This window comes from Clarias gariepinus, chromosome 6 (assembly GCF_024256425.1).
Source record: "Clarias gariepinus isolate MV-2021 ecotype Netherlands chromosome 6, CGAR_prim_01v2, whole genome shotgun sequence".
NCBI lineage: Eukaryota > Metazoa > Chordata > Actinopteri > Siluriformes > Clariidae > Clarias > Clarias gariepinus.
The window spans coordinates 34,152,987-34,168,246 of record NC_071105.1 but is presented as its reverse complement, the minus strand read 5'-3'; the positions used below and the strand labels follow the sequence as shown (position 1 = coordinate 34,168,246).

At 40.1% G+C, this 15,260-nt stretch overlaps 1 protein-coding gene across 2 annotated transcripts in view; it reads left to right on the top strand.

Moving 5' to 3' along the window:
• mgat3b (beta-1,4-mannosyl-glycoprotein 4-beta-N-acetylglucosaminyltransferase b) overlaps nt 1-14,996 on the top strand; it is a 51,387-nt gene extending 36,391 nt beyond the window's left edge. For both annotated transcript variants that reach the window (XM_053498222.1, XM_053498223.1), the window contains exons 2-3: nt 12,170-12,539; nt 13,100-14,996. In XM_053498222.1, coding sequence (XP_053354197.1) covers nt 12,171-12,539; nt 13,100-14,539 — 1,809 coding nt within the window. In that variant the 5' untranslated portion in view covers nt 12,170 and the 3' untranslated portion in view covers nt 14,540-14,996. The remainder of the gene's footprint in view (nt 1-12,169; nt 12,540-13,099) is intronic.
• Nucleotides 14,997-15,260: the final 264 nt, after the last annotated feature.

Below are 15,260 nucleotides of genomic sequence, written 5' to 3'. Positions count from 1 at the left end.
AGCTTGCTCTCTCTGGTACTCTTCACAGACTGGCACGTCCTAAACAACAGGCTCAGCTGCGGTAGTGACGCTGGACGAACACGCCAGGATCATTACTAATGCACTGGTCTGTTGTCCAGTGTCCAGATTGAGAATGTGTCTATAATAAAAAAAAAATAATAATAATAAAAAACACAATACTGTTAATGTTGACAAAACACCAGTACGACCCCTGTGCTCCATTTTCAAGGAAGCTATAATCAGTCTTCATTTTCATGTTATTTAATTTTTTTGTGGCAGAATTTGTTTCTTGATCAGAGAAAGGGAACAAGCTGGCTTTGAAGATTGTGTGTGTGTGTGTGTGTTATAATAATAATTATTATTATTTTCACTTTTCAAAATTGGAATCTAGGACCACAGGTATTATTCATCTATTTAAACAAAGTTTTTTTTTTTCTTCTTCTGTAAATAGGTCAGAACTCGCTTACTTTCAGTATCTTTACATTTCATCTGTTAAAGGACCCGAAACTAGTCTTTTTTTTCTGTCTGTCTGTATGTCTATTCAGTCAAATTTTGTCTAAGCATCATGCAAAACTTGCTGGACAGAATTTAATGAACCTTTTGCAGTATTTGGATATCTGCCTGAGGTTAAACCTGTGCCATAAATAAATTAAGAATTTTGTGTAGAAGTGACGTTAGAAGCAGCTGTTATGTGCTGGACTTAATAATCTACTTTAATATAAGCTAATAGGCTACTTGCTCAATGTAAACAAACACTAGTTCCAACAGATATTAACTAGAAAAGCTACATGTACTGTATACTGAATATTTTTACTGGGATTAAGAACAAAAATAACAGCGCTGAAGTCGTATAGGTGCATTTTAATGCGCTGGAGTCCTTTTAGGACTAAACTTGATCTACTTTCTTCCTTTTTTTACTTTTTTAATTCACTCTCCGATTACCAAACAGGGAGTGTACAGTATTTGGCTGACAACAAAAGTGGCGTAAACATAAGCCTTTCTACACACCCTGAGAACAGTCTTTTGTCTAAACAAATTCTGACCTTTCTGTCCTAATTAAATAATTAAAAATCACGGCACGATAAGATTCATTGGTCAAGATTTTGGTAAAATAAGCGTAATATAGCGGCATTTGCTCTTCATATAAACCACTTCTGATTCCAAATAATTAACTAGAAGTCAAGTTGTTATTTGTTGTTCCTACAACTTGGATTGGCCACAAGACTTTTGTCAGGGTGTGTATATCCTAATTTTGCCATCGATTGTACAGTAATAAGATGAAATGACAGAGAACTAGGTGTAAATTGTGTACAATTTCCTAATATTTAACCACCAATCCAGTGGAAACCAATACAGCATAATGTCATCACCCCAAACTAAATTGTGAAACAATAACAATTAAAAAAATGTTAGGGGTTCATCTTTGTTGCAGACAGACATTGTGGGCTTCAACTTAAAAAATATCATCACCCTGATTAAATTAAAGCTGTTAAGCTTATTTTTTACTTTAACTTTGAACTATTTCTACAAACTCTTTAAACATCACCGACGCTTACTTCAGCTAGTTTTAGCTAAGGAGATCTAAAGCTAATTGCATTCAAGACTGAAAATTATTCTTGTCAGAAGATCTACCCATGCTTCATTTTTTTCTAGTCACCGTAACTAGTAAAGTAATAAACAGATAATTAATTCTAAACAGATAAGGCACAAATACAAGCAGAAGAAGCGTTATTAGTGCTTTTAGGGTTTTTTTTTTTTTTTTAAACACACATTTTTTTTTTATTTGGGTGTGGGCAAGTGGTTAGATATGAGTCATATAATAAAAAATAGAGCCCAACCACATAACTCAATAAATTCATTAGAAACTGAATCACAGGAAAAACGAAACTTTACAAACAGAATGAAAGTTGTAGTTTAAGTAATGTTGCTGAGGGCCAGGAATTGCCAGAACCAAAATTTACAGATCTTCCTGGAATTTCTTCCTCTGTTTTTTCCCTCAGTCTATTAATGTATTTTTAGTGTTTAATAAATATAAACACACACACACACACACACACACACACACACACACACACACACACAAAGAAAGCATTTCCTGTTTATCCCATTTTCAATTAAGGTTTGAACCAGATACAGATATAAATATTTGGAGATACAGATGAGTGTCGATGTACTTTTACTACAGCATCTGCCTTGCTTCTAACTTGTATTCGTTATTTTAGTATGTGGAGCATCAAAGGAAAACTGGGCCTTTCCTGGATGAAATTTCCTGTTAAAATATGTTTTCTTGTGAAAACACATCAAGCAAAGTACGGTGTTAAGACTCTTAGCCTCAGTAAAACATTTGAATTGTGCAAACATTTTAAAGAATGCTGTACGCCCGTGAATAGCGATTCCAGCCGAGGTGGCTCAGAGACCACTGCACACGTTCCCGTGAACATTCACTGACTGGAACGCACGATCCTTTTTAATTAACAGTTAATTGACTGATTTATGTGTGCAAACTGTACATGCAGTCATTCACGAACACCTTCATGTTTCACATCTCACATGTTCCTGGGAGGCCAGCGTTTCAGATATGAAGCAGTATCATGGCTCTGGTATAATGAGAAAATCCAAGCACTAGTGAAACACTGGAATTAGTGCATTAGTGTAGTAGGGGATTACATAGAGAGATAATGGGGATTTATACCTTCTGTACAATCGAAAGACTTCAGGTGACTTTAACGCCCCTCATAATAATGCTGTATTATCTGGTTATTATCTGCTTTTATCTGTACGTAGTGATTGTGAGTAAACAAACAAGAGCAACTTTTCGACATATTTTTGCATACACTTATGCTTTATGGCAGGAAGCAACATGTAGTGCATGCAAATTAAGTTTTTAAAAAAATTATAGCTTATATAATAATATAATATTTGTATTAATAAACACTGCTATTTATTCCCCGGACATAAAGCTCTCTATAGCTAGTGTAGGGTTGATTTTTATTGGTGGTTATCCAACTGTTCCCCCAACTACTTGTACTTAAATGTGTGTTTGCACAGCTTGTTTCCCTCGGGACAGAATTTAGAACCAAGGTCAGTATAGTTGCAGGCAGGTTGGGTGAAGTTCAGATTTCATTCAATTAAAGAAGAGATATTGTGTAAATTTTTCTTTTAGTCATTTTTATTAAAGGTGCTCCACTCAATCTTTACAGATCGGTTGTCTCCCAACTGGCCGCTCACGTAAACCGATACTATCGAGTCGACATGCCATCGCTGACCTGGGGCTATTACCGAGTTTCTTTAAAAGGCATCAAATTTGCAATAAGTTTTTTTTTATTTTTTTATTCCCTGAAGCATAACTACAGTACATCTGGGAACTTGTCTCTTCGCACTCATCCTGGACATTCATGGTGACTTATGGACACATTCATGCACCCTTACATATTTTTATTTCATTTCTTGGATCATTGCACACAAGTCACTTTAATAAGACACTTTCATGCATATTTGCACACCCCCTAGTCATTTTTCTTTATTTACCCAAAAACTTCTATTTTTTTCAATATCTTTATTTGTACATAATATTTTTATTTTATCCTACAGTAGCTAAATTTATTATATATTGTATTTCTTTTTTTATTCATATTCATTTCTTTTTAATAAGCTTTTATTTTTAAGGTCATGGAGGGTCATATAAGCATTTCGCTGCATATCGTACTGTGTATGTGACAGATAGAATTTGAATTTGAATGTCCGCCAAAATCTTCAACTCGGCTAACCCTATTCGCCGGTTAAGAACAATGCACAGTGAACGATTTGAATAGGAAAAGTTATCTGCAGACGCAGCAGCTACATCTTTTAAGTCAACTCTCACTCAACCACCTATAGCAGAAGCCCTCAACAAGCTCGAGCCTTACTCTGCAGAGAGTAAAAAGGCCGAAACCATTGTCACAAAAATAATAATGGAGGTACAAAGGTAGTTTGAAGTATAAAAAAAATGCTTGCTCATTTTAACAATACTGCATGTTTTCAAGCAATACTGCGATTATAGCATTACCACTGAGATAAAATAAAAATGTATTGTGTCTGTATGTAGTGCAGTAAAAGAACTGCTTGTACGGCTAACATAATATTATTTTTTATTATTTGGTGCAGCGTGTTTTCCTGTGAATATGCCCTTAAATGATTACCAATTAACTAAACTGCCTTATTTAAACAGGGTAGAAGAGTAGCTTTAATCAAGATACAGTACCTCATTACATGCTACAGAGAGTAACTTAACTACTTTTAAAATATGTGTGTTAGGGGAGCAGATGGCATGCTCTCTGCTTGGTTTTTGTTTTTTTTACATTTAATACAAAAAAATTTCTTTTTACAAAAGTCTCATTTAAGTTTGTCAGTCTGTGCAGGCGGTCCAGTGCAGTCTGGCAAACAATCACACACACGCACACACACACCTGGGGACAAACTATAAAAGGACATCTGTGGGCAGGGTGTAGTCATGTGTGCCTGTATGAAATGGCTGTACAGTTTTGCTGAGTGTGTGTGTATTGGTGTGTGACTGTGTGTGAGTGAAACCTGACTGCGCCATGGTAGGGACCTGGTTAATAAGGAAACCCAAATGACATTGCTTGAACTGATTCGGCAGAAATTAAGCTAGTGTTTCTGGAAGTTCAGTAATCAGCACTTCTGGGCTCATCCTCGGAGGAGTTGTTCGTGTGTGTGTGTGTGTGCGCATGAATGTGTGTGTGACAGAGAGACAGAGACTTTGTTCTGGGCTAATTTACTGATGTGTGTCCTGCTGAAGTCGAGGAAGTGTGACCACTGTGGCAGTGCCAGCGAAAGAGGCGCGGCCCCTTAGTCTTTCAGTTCTAAAAGACGGTGTGGTTTCTAAGGCTGTCGGATCCAATTAAAGTAGTGTGGCGTCATTCTGTTAGTCCATGTGAAAGAGGTGTGGCCTTGCTGGCTTTAACCTTATTGAAGGAGGCGTGGCCTCTGTCACAGTAAAAAGAGGTGTGGCCTGTGTAGCCAGTGGTCTCTGTGACCTCTATACAGTAGGTATCACTCCAATGCAGGAGGTGTGGCCTCTGTCTGTATGTCACAGTAAAGGAGGTGTGGCCTCATTGGGTGCCAGCCGCAATCAAGGAGGTGTGGCCCTTGTGGCTGTCAGTCATAATAAAGGAGGTGTGGCCTCGTTGGCTTCCTCTCCCGGTATAGCCGCTATGGCCTCGGCCTTATTCAAAATATCGTATTGAATTTAATGAACATTTCACACCCTGATTATCTAATTATTTATAAGGCTCTCCACTAATGTGGGCTCACTCTTCCAAAAAGTCCAGATCTGAGCAGCATCTGGAGCTTCATTCTGCTCTGGAATTGACTTCAGCTTTAAATTATCCAGCACAGCTGTGTGTGTTTGCAGGTTTTTCTGCTTTCTATGTGCAGAGAGCTCAGAAGAGATCTGTTCCTCCTGTAGAGGCTTAGCTGCATTATTGATGAGGGCATTGAGGTGACTCGGTGGATTGTAGAACTCCATTTCAGAGGAGACCAGATTTGTTCTCACTGGCTCTTTCTCTCTCTCTCTCTGTCTCTCTCTCTCTCTGTCTGTTGCTCACGTACACAAAGCTGTATCAGCTGGGAGAAATCCTCTCCTCTCTGTCCAGTACACGTCCATTATTGATGAATATTTTTAGCTAGCCCTTTCCTCACCTTGCCGGTTCCTCTCTTTCTATCTCTCTATCTATCTATGCTTCCTCGTCTTTCCTCTGCTCCTGATCGTCCACCATATCCCTCGTTTAGTCTCGTTGTATAATTCAGTGTGGATCTGTGCCCTGATCTGCTCCAGTGCCTGCTGGCCTTCTGTCTGCCACCGTTCTTGGGTGCGAAGCAACATCGCTCAGAAACCGGAGAACAACACGGGCATCGTGTAACGGATCCGACAGACACATGCAGCAGTTTCAGTGCAGAGGTGTGAACGTATACTGGCGCATACCGAGAAATCTGATACGGATACATCTTTAATGTTAGCACTATAACGGGATATGCATGATGAAGTCGTGAAGGGTCATCAGATTCGGGCCATCTCACCAGATGGCAGTCTAGGAAACTCCTCTTGCTGTGTTGACTTTATAAATTACAGAAGGATAAGCACAATCCTCTTAAATCCATTTTAATAAATATTTTCGCAGATTACATCCCTCAAATATTATTTTAATACTTGCTCCACCTCCGGAGATTTATTTTGGCATTTAATTCTGTTTAATGTCAACCTCTTTAAATACATGTTCGTGTCAGATGCTGGGATAAAAAAATAAATAAATCATACCACTTGGACAGAACGAAAGCATACAAATTAAGCTTCTTTTTTCCAGCCTGATGTTTGATTCAGGGTATCTGGAGGCCGGGGGAATGGTGGTGTGTTTGGGTTTTTTTTTTTTTTATAAGGTTTTTGAATGTTTTTGATTGATTCGGACAAGTATTAAGGCTTAAAAGACTTACGATATTGATGGAATCAGGCAAATACTGGTCCTTTCCAGTTTTTACAGATAAAACATCTTCAAAGTACGATGTTAAAAGTGTATATAAGGCGTTGATGTCTAAAACTTCGCCGTTATCTCGACACTTGATAAATCCTGTGTTTTGTCTATGCGTCTGAGATATGTCTTGTTTGAGAGGTCAACCATTTGATATTTCTTTTTGTCATCAACTTTATTTGACCTTACCAGAATTTTACAAGAGTTTTCCAACTGTCTGAGAAACTGGCAGTCACCTACTCTATATACGCCAAGTATAGCTAAAACCTTTGGTTCCTACTTTATTTCTAGCAGTAATAATGATATCAGTTTTTATTATTGGTTGTCAAAGGAATCTGAAAACTTTTCTGCTTTCCCAAGGAAACAAATATCACTTGGCAGGTACAGACAGTTCACAGAAGTGGCAAGTATTTGCTTCTGGAAGTAAATCATTTTCACTTCAGTTTTATTTGGGTGAACTTTAACTGTGAATTCGCAAACAGTTCAGGCTTGTGAGCCCCAAAAAAGCAGACCTCTGGTCTTTTTTGTGAAATAAATGAAAAATTAATACTGCCTGGGTATTAACTTGACTTGTCCACATTGTGGACCGCAGGCGCCTCTCCAGCAATCCGGCAAAACTTTAGTTTAATACATGTTTTTTAATGTTTTTACATGTTAAAATTGAAGATTCAGTTAAGTTTGATAATATATTTTTACACAGCTCTAATTCAGCTATGTTGAATGTAAAATCTTTCTAAGGGTAGTATATTTAATTCAATTCAATCTAGTGATTTTACCAATGGTTCTTGTCACAAAGTACCTTTACAGAATTAAAAATGAATCAAAATAATTAGAACATGTATAGACTATATCTAACAGCGCCTGACCTTGATGAGCAGGCCAAATGCGACGGTGGCAAGGTAATGACATTGGGAAGAAACCTTAATAGGAACCAGACTCAACAGAAAAACCATTATCATTTGAGTGGTATCAGATAGTACAGGTCAAGGGTGCATCCTTTGTGTCTTTAGTACCTACACTACATACTGTATAGTGTTTTAGTTAGTAGCTTTTATAGTAAATCTTTAAGAGCTGTCTATAGGTTTATAAATGTTAATTGTTTTTAAGGGCGAAAAATACATAATAAAGCTGTATTATTATTTAAGAAAGTATGACTGATTGCTGCTGTAAAGAATTAATTACAAGCACATAAACTTCTCTACAAGTCATAATTACTAATCCTTATGAGCCATTTTGATGCTCATGTTTACGACGTATTAGTCATGTTTACAATTTTTATGGCTAATGAAAGGACAACGTAAGCCACACCACCACGTTATGAATTGAATAACATTGATTATCAATTATATACCAGAAAACCGTTGACCGGATAATGAGCACCCAAAGGTCATCTATGCCTGTGGAGGCCAAAAGCTAGTCGATCTGGTCTGATCCCACAGAAAAAGGTAAGTGCTGGGTATGATAGAAAGGTATCAGAACACCCAGTGCATCACTGCCTGCTGCTTATGGGGCTTAGCAGGCAAAGAGTTCAAGCTTCTTAATCAGACCGAGCATGCATAAAATGCAGCAGACGAACCTTCAAGTCCAATCCATGGTGGGCCCAACACACACCCCACAAAACCCAAAGGATCCGCCAATAATGTCCCAGTGCCAGACACCACAGCATGTCCCCAGAGGTCTTGTGGAGAAATGCCCCGAAGGGGGTGAGAGCTGCACAGTGGAGTTTAAAGTTTTAATGTTATGACTGATTGATATAAATGGTCAATGGAAAGTTTTTCCAAAAAAGACTAACTTAGGGGTCACCATAGACAAACATCTACAAACAATGGAAACTGATAGTAAAATGATACCAAAACAGATTCCTGCTAGCAGTACACCTCCTAATTTATCATCCGGGGGCATATAAAAACAGCATAACACTTTTGATCCAAAAGCTCTCCAAGCTGACATGAATATTAAACACTTTAGGTAGGCATGTTACCCAGCAGGAAATTCTTTATTAGGAAACTGATACGCCTTTGCCGAAAAGCCAATCAACGTGGTCCTAGATGGAGCACATCTGCCGTACTTTAATTGCGCTCAACATGACAGATGGCCTCCGACGTGGTGAGTCTTACCGAAGCTTGTGACTAAATCCAGTATTACACATAATCATTAGTACTTTTTTTAGTGAGATGCTTACTGAAAAGGAAATCGATGCATGTGATGAGTCGGGGTCCAGATGCAAAAACAGTTCATGGTTAAAAGCACTGAGATCATCCTGGTCATCCTTGGCAGCCAGAGAAGTTATGAAGTAAGTCCAAGACCAGGACAATGCAAGGACACCATAACGTTTATTGACTGTCTGCAAAGTCAGCAAAAGATCTTCATCTGAAAAGAAACTTCATCTGAGCTGTTGCTAGCCTGTCTAAATGGGATGTAACGGATAGGTGCAGAGGTCAGTGTGGACGTGCTTCCATCCAAATCTTTATGTCCATAAATAAATTGCAAATATTTCTGGATCCATTCCACAGCCCACCGGGAAACATTGTCTTAGGGCGAGGTTTATGACCTAGTTTTTAACAGAAATCTGTCCCTCCTGTTACACAGAATAGGTCTGTGTAGATATTTCTTTTGAAAAACCGATCGAACTGCTTTGGCCATTTAGGTTAGAATTTCTTCGCAGACTCATGGTGTTCTTTTATGAGCTTTTAGTCTCAAGTCAGGTCAGCTCTGCCTTGAATGGCTCATGCTTTTGTATGTGTGTATCTAGGGCTCACAGTGGGACAACTCGCTGCATTTTTAGATTTTGTGTTTGTTGAGCAAGTTTGTTGTGTTAAACCCAGTTTTGGCTCCCAGATGAAATGACTTTAGTGTTCCCATGGTTACCCAGTGTGGGGTTTAGGTCCTCTTCAATTCATTGTACATCTTTGTAAGCACATGAACAGGTAGATAAATTTTAATGGCTATTTTTGGAAACATCAGAACTGAAGTAACAACCCGATCATACGCCGCTGTAATAGCCCTATTACCTCCGAAGCCATTATTTGCCTCACCCACTCCTGGTAGCAGCAGCTGCTGGTATGACTGGCATTAGAATGAGGTTTGTTAGCATCAAATTATCACACATTTCACTCCTGAATACAACATGTTCCAGTTATGTATTTCACTGTCAAGCTTTTTCACCCTCTGTTTATTATCTGCAAATCTGCCAAAGCATAAGTTCCAAATATTTGGTTTTGTAAATTTGACTGGCTCTCGGTTCGGGCCGTCCGCGGTCTCCTTGCCAATTTTAAGATTTGTGTTCCCTTAGATTAACAGGTGGCCATCACAACAAACAAACCGTTAGGGAGAGATGCAGACGCTCGATTGATGTGTGTTTGACTGCGAAGACAATGGAACTGTTAAGGATCTTGGAAGTGTTAAGAGTCCTGGTGGCTTCAACCAGTCCTCATGGGGAGTCTGTTTGTGGAAACAAAATCAGTGCTTGAGTAAATACCCACTACAGTGTGTTAGCAGAACAGTATAAGGTAGATTCATGCCCGTGATCTATTAGTTTTTTGTATCCGCTAGCCAGATAGACAGATATATAGATTGATTGGTTGATTGATTGATTGATTGATTGATTACCAATTCCCCCTATAGCATGCCGGCTGCACATCTGACAGGGTCAGATGAACCCTTTAACTAAATTCAGTAGAAGTACTTATGATTTTTGACCCTCTTTTAAGAGAAAGTAGAAATTTTACCAGGCACAAAAGCTAATTCCCTGAAGGGGAAAGGATGCATCATGTGAAAGGCACACATTTGAAAGTGACTACTTGTCAGGATTTGACCTTGTGATCTCCCAAATGACAGGGTGATTAAACTTTACCCATATTGAAAATGTTTTCACTTGATCAGGTTTTTATTTATCTTTTTTACCGCTGCGGCACCTCCAGGGTTGAGGGTTCGATTTCCGCTGTGTGTGTGTGGAGTTTGTTCTTCCCATGCTTGGTGGGTTTTCTCCCACAATCCGAGCAGATACAAATTAGGCTAATTGGCGTTTCCAAATTGCCCGTAGTGTGTGAATGAGTGTGAAATTTGGAAATCAGATGTGTGGGACTGTCATTATATCCGTCGATATTAAAAAATAAATAGGATTGGATTTGGTCGGAGTTGCTGTTGACCTTGAAAATTTGCAAAGTTTGGAAAACACTGGAAAAGAACGTGATGTGCTGTGCATTCTGCTTTCTGCAAGAAAAACTGAACTGCATCATTTCAATGTCTAGGTAATTAAGTTGGCGTGTAGGTATCTCATTGAACCCACTTATTCCATTTTGACATTGCATCACATCTCCACAGCAAAGAAGAAAAATCACAAGAGGAGTAATGCAGTAATGGAGTTGCTGTAGATGTATAATACTTATCTAAATAACTCATGTCAGGCGTCATAATGATCTAGTAAGAACCCAGCTGCCTTTTCTGTGCTAGGCTGTCTTGTGAACACACACATAATAAAACTGATAAGAAAAATGGTCATGCCAAATTCTTTGCACAGCTCAGAGTTCGACAATAAAACTGGAGTGGAGCATGAACCTTAGCGTTTATAGACTCTAAAATCTCGGTTCTCAAAAAGGCAGTGTCATCATTTCTTTAAAAATGATCTCATTACTGCCATCACTCGTGAGGTTTATAACTTCATTAATTTTTCAATTACTTAAACCCTATTGTACTACTATAGCTTTGCTTTTAACAGTTGTGCACTTAAGTGCAGCTTTTCGTACAGAGTGCGCAGGATCCATAAGGTTAGGGGCAGAAGAAGCCTTTTTTATGTATACAGTAATGTTTATTCATTCTTCCAGTCACACTCTGTCCAAGCACTTAAGCACCTTCCCTGCTGCTATTCTGTAGGACGAATGAAGCAGAAGTAAACCAAAAAAAAAGGGGGGAGGAAGAATCGGCAGTTGGGAATAGAGAAGAAATAAAAACAGAGAAACAGGAAATCAGGGCCACAGGATAGTAATAAAGCCAAACACATCCTTTCTTTCTCTTTTACTTTTTGTCCTCTCTATTCATGCACACAGCTTGTACAGTTGAAGACTAGCCAGAAGCCTCTTTGACAAGGGTCACATCAGAGCCACAGCAGCTTTATTGTCATTGTCGGATTTCGTCAAATCTTTTTTTCCTTGACAGTGTCTTCTTGCTCTCTTTTCATAACTCTTTTATCCTCTTGCGACAGATCCTGCTATGAAAAATTTGACCTCTCTAGATTTAGCTGCAAAATGGACGGCCATGGGCTCTAGGCCAGAGCAATTTGATATTCAGGCTGTGTATCAGATGCTATTTTAGCCAGATTGGGTGTCTCTGCTTCTGTCTGGTTTCCCTGTTTAAGGTGGACTGCAATCAATATGGAACATGAAGATGAACGAGAGGCTAGGAGCAAGTGAGAGAACCTTAAATGATAGGAGAGGGTCCTCCATTACCCTAACCTGACCTTCATTACAAGACAGCTCTTATGATATCTATATATGCTTGCCTTTGTTTGCATTGTAGCTGAATAACATATATGTGCTACTGTATATAAAGATGTAAAGAAGGCTCGTTTTGGAGTCTCAAAAATCTGTGAATAATTAATATTTCTAATAAAGTTTTTTCTCTTCTTTTCTTTTTTGTGACTATATTTCTAGGATGAAAATGCGACGTCATAGAGTGTTTTTGCTTTGCACAGTGGGGCTGTGTGTCATTTCTTTCCTGCACTATTACAAGGCACTGCATTACGTGTCTTTGCTACGGGAACTTACAGCTCCATACCCAAACATCAAGTCCTTTATAATGGTGACTGGATTTTTCTGGAAAGAGAAAGCCACCCCACTGTCCAGTGCTTCTCCAGAAGAGGGACCTCCACCAGTCCTTAGATCTTCAGAGACCAGGCATCAGGTTCAGGAAGGAACCGGAGGCATGGGTGCATTATTGGATTTGAACATGCCTGGAGAGCCCAGAGCACCACAGCCCTGGGTGAGACCGGAGGAACCGCAACAAAACAATCCAGACACTGAGGTAAACAAAATAGTTTCTTTTGATATGCAAAAGCCAAGTTCAAAGATGCAGATTAGGCTACTTGGTGTTTCAGAATGTGCTCGTATGTGTGTGCCCGTATGTGTGTGCATGCCCTGAGATGGATAGGCACCCTGTCCAGGATGTACCCTGGCTTGTACCCAAAAACTCCTGGGAGAGGCTCCATGCTCCCTGCAATCGTGTACAGGATAAGCAGTATAGAAGATAACCGAATAAATGGTCATCTCTTTGCTGCTATTACAACCTTCCTCTTTCTGCCAAATATTTCCATTAGATCTTGAGATGTAGCTTTAGGCATTTGCTCATTCAACTAAAAAAGCATTAATAAGTGATTACAGGTAACAGGGCATGGGGTACAGTTTGCTTTACAATGTATCTCAAAGCTGTTTAATAGGGCTGAGGTCGAAGCACTATTTGTGTCCAGGTGTCACTATAGTTTCAGCCATAAATGTAATAAATGTGATTTGTATCTATGAAAATGCCTGTGTGTCAAAGCTTGACCATATCTTTACTTTTCTGTTGTCTTTGTGGAACAAGAGCAGAAGGAAGATGATAAGATGATCATGTGGAAACCCAGTAGTGCAGTTCGCCAAGGAATGGAGCTTGTTCGATCGAATGCTCCCAGTGTGGTAGTGAAGAAGCAGGAACTCCAGCATGCGTCAACTCCAGATCCCCTTCTGTTTCTGGGTGACTTACACAAGAGACACTTAACCCTTCAGGAAGACAACACACCCTACTTTGTTCGCACCAAAGCTGGCGCTCTGTGTTTCCGTCAGGGGACAGAGATTGTGCCATCGAGAGATGATTCTGGGGCAGGTAAAAGTAAGCCTACAGTGTCTGGGGTCTTTCATAGGAACATCTTGCAAGTTGCAGAGGAGTCCAACACTCATGCAAAATCAGTGGATGACTCCAGTCCCAGCCAATTGAAGCCCAAACGCGGCAAGCGTCTCGTAAAGTGCGTATGTCGATCTGGCTGGCATGGTCCTTACTGTGGAGTGCCTACAATGGTGTACCACTCAAATCTGCCCACGAAAGACAGACTGACCCCTCGTGAGAAGCCACGACGTGTCATTAATGCCATTAACATCAACCATGAGTTTGACCTACTCCATGCTCGTTTCCATGAGCTGGTTGATGCTGTTGACATCTTCCTGGTATGCGAATCTAACTTCACAGCATATGGAGAGAGGCGCCCGTTGAGCTTTTTGCATCTGCTGCTCAATGGCACTTACGACTACGTACGTCATAAGATCCTTTATGTGTTCCTGGACCACTTTCCTGAAGGTGGCCGACAGGATGGCTGGATTGCTGACGACTACCTGCGCACTTTCCTTACACGGAATGGCATGAGTCGAGTGCTGGGTTTGCGGCCTGATGATGTTTTTCTCATCAATGATGCTGATGAGATCCCCGCCCGTGAGGGCATTCTTTTTCTCAAGCTGTTTGATGGCTGGACCGAGCCATTCGCCATCCACATGCGCAAATCACTCTATGGCTTTTTCTGGAAGCAGCTTGGCTCTCTCGAAGTGGTTTCAGGATGCACAGTGGGGATGCTGAAAGAGGTCTATGAAAATGACGGTATCCGCTTGCGCCGGAGAGAGTACTACACAATGCCTAATTTTCGCAAATATGAAAAAGACACAGGACACATTTTGGTGCAGTGGTCAGTTGGAAGCCCGTTCCACTTTGCTGGGTGGCACTGCTCCTGGTGCTTCACACCTGAGGGCATCCACTTCAAACTCATATCTGCCCAGAACGGTGACTTCCCCCGCTGGGGTGACTACGAGGACAAGCGGGACCTTAACTACATTCGTGATCTGATCCGGACTGGGGGTTGGTTTGATGGGTCTGTGCAGGAATACCCGCCCACGGACCCTAAAGAGCACATGTATGCCCCCAAGTACATGTTAGACAATTATGAGAACTTTCGTTACCTGCTGGAGAACCCTTATGTCAAGCAGCCTGCATTGAGTGGGGGGTAAGGAGGAGACAATGTGGGGTTTAGATGTAGTTCATCTGAATAATCAAGAAAAATAGGGTCCAGTGGAAGTTATCAGGGGAGGAAGGGAACTAAACTTTGCTTACATCCTATACACCTTCCTTAGTCATTGGAACAAACCCCAAAGGTTATTTACCACCACCCAGTCCCTGGCAGAGAAGTTTGGGAACAGCCATGAAAATGGATTGAACATAAGTGATTTTTTGTTTGTTTGTTTCTATTGCTCTTTGCTCAGTGGATATGCAGAACCCATCAAGAGCTGGTGTCAGAGCACTCCATCGGTGATGAGCTTATCACACTCTGACCCTTGTGTGTGAGAGATGAAGAGAAAGAGTGTGTGTGCATTCATGTGTTTGGCCTTCATGGTTCCTTGTGCACTCCTATCACTTTTGCTTAAAGTTAAAAAAAAAAAAATTAAAACCATGCAGATTTATCATTTATATTTGACTCTTATTGAAAAATCTCACTATTTTTGAGATGATTCTGGCAGTTAGAGAGAAAGCGGAAAATTTGCATATTTTCTAAAAACAAAGTGGGTTTAGTTAATGCAGCACTTTCTGTCCAGACTCAGGTCTGATTTCTAAAGCCGGTATGGCAATGTACTTTTGCACTCTTGGCCATTTGCATGAAGTGCACTCTGAGGTTCAGTCATGGAGAAAGAAAAATGGCTCGTATGTTGGGGACAGTGTTGCTCATGCATGCAG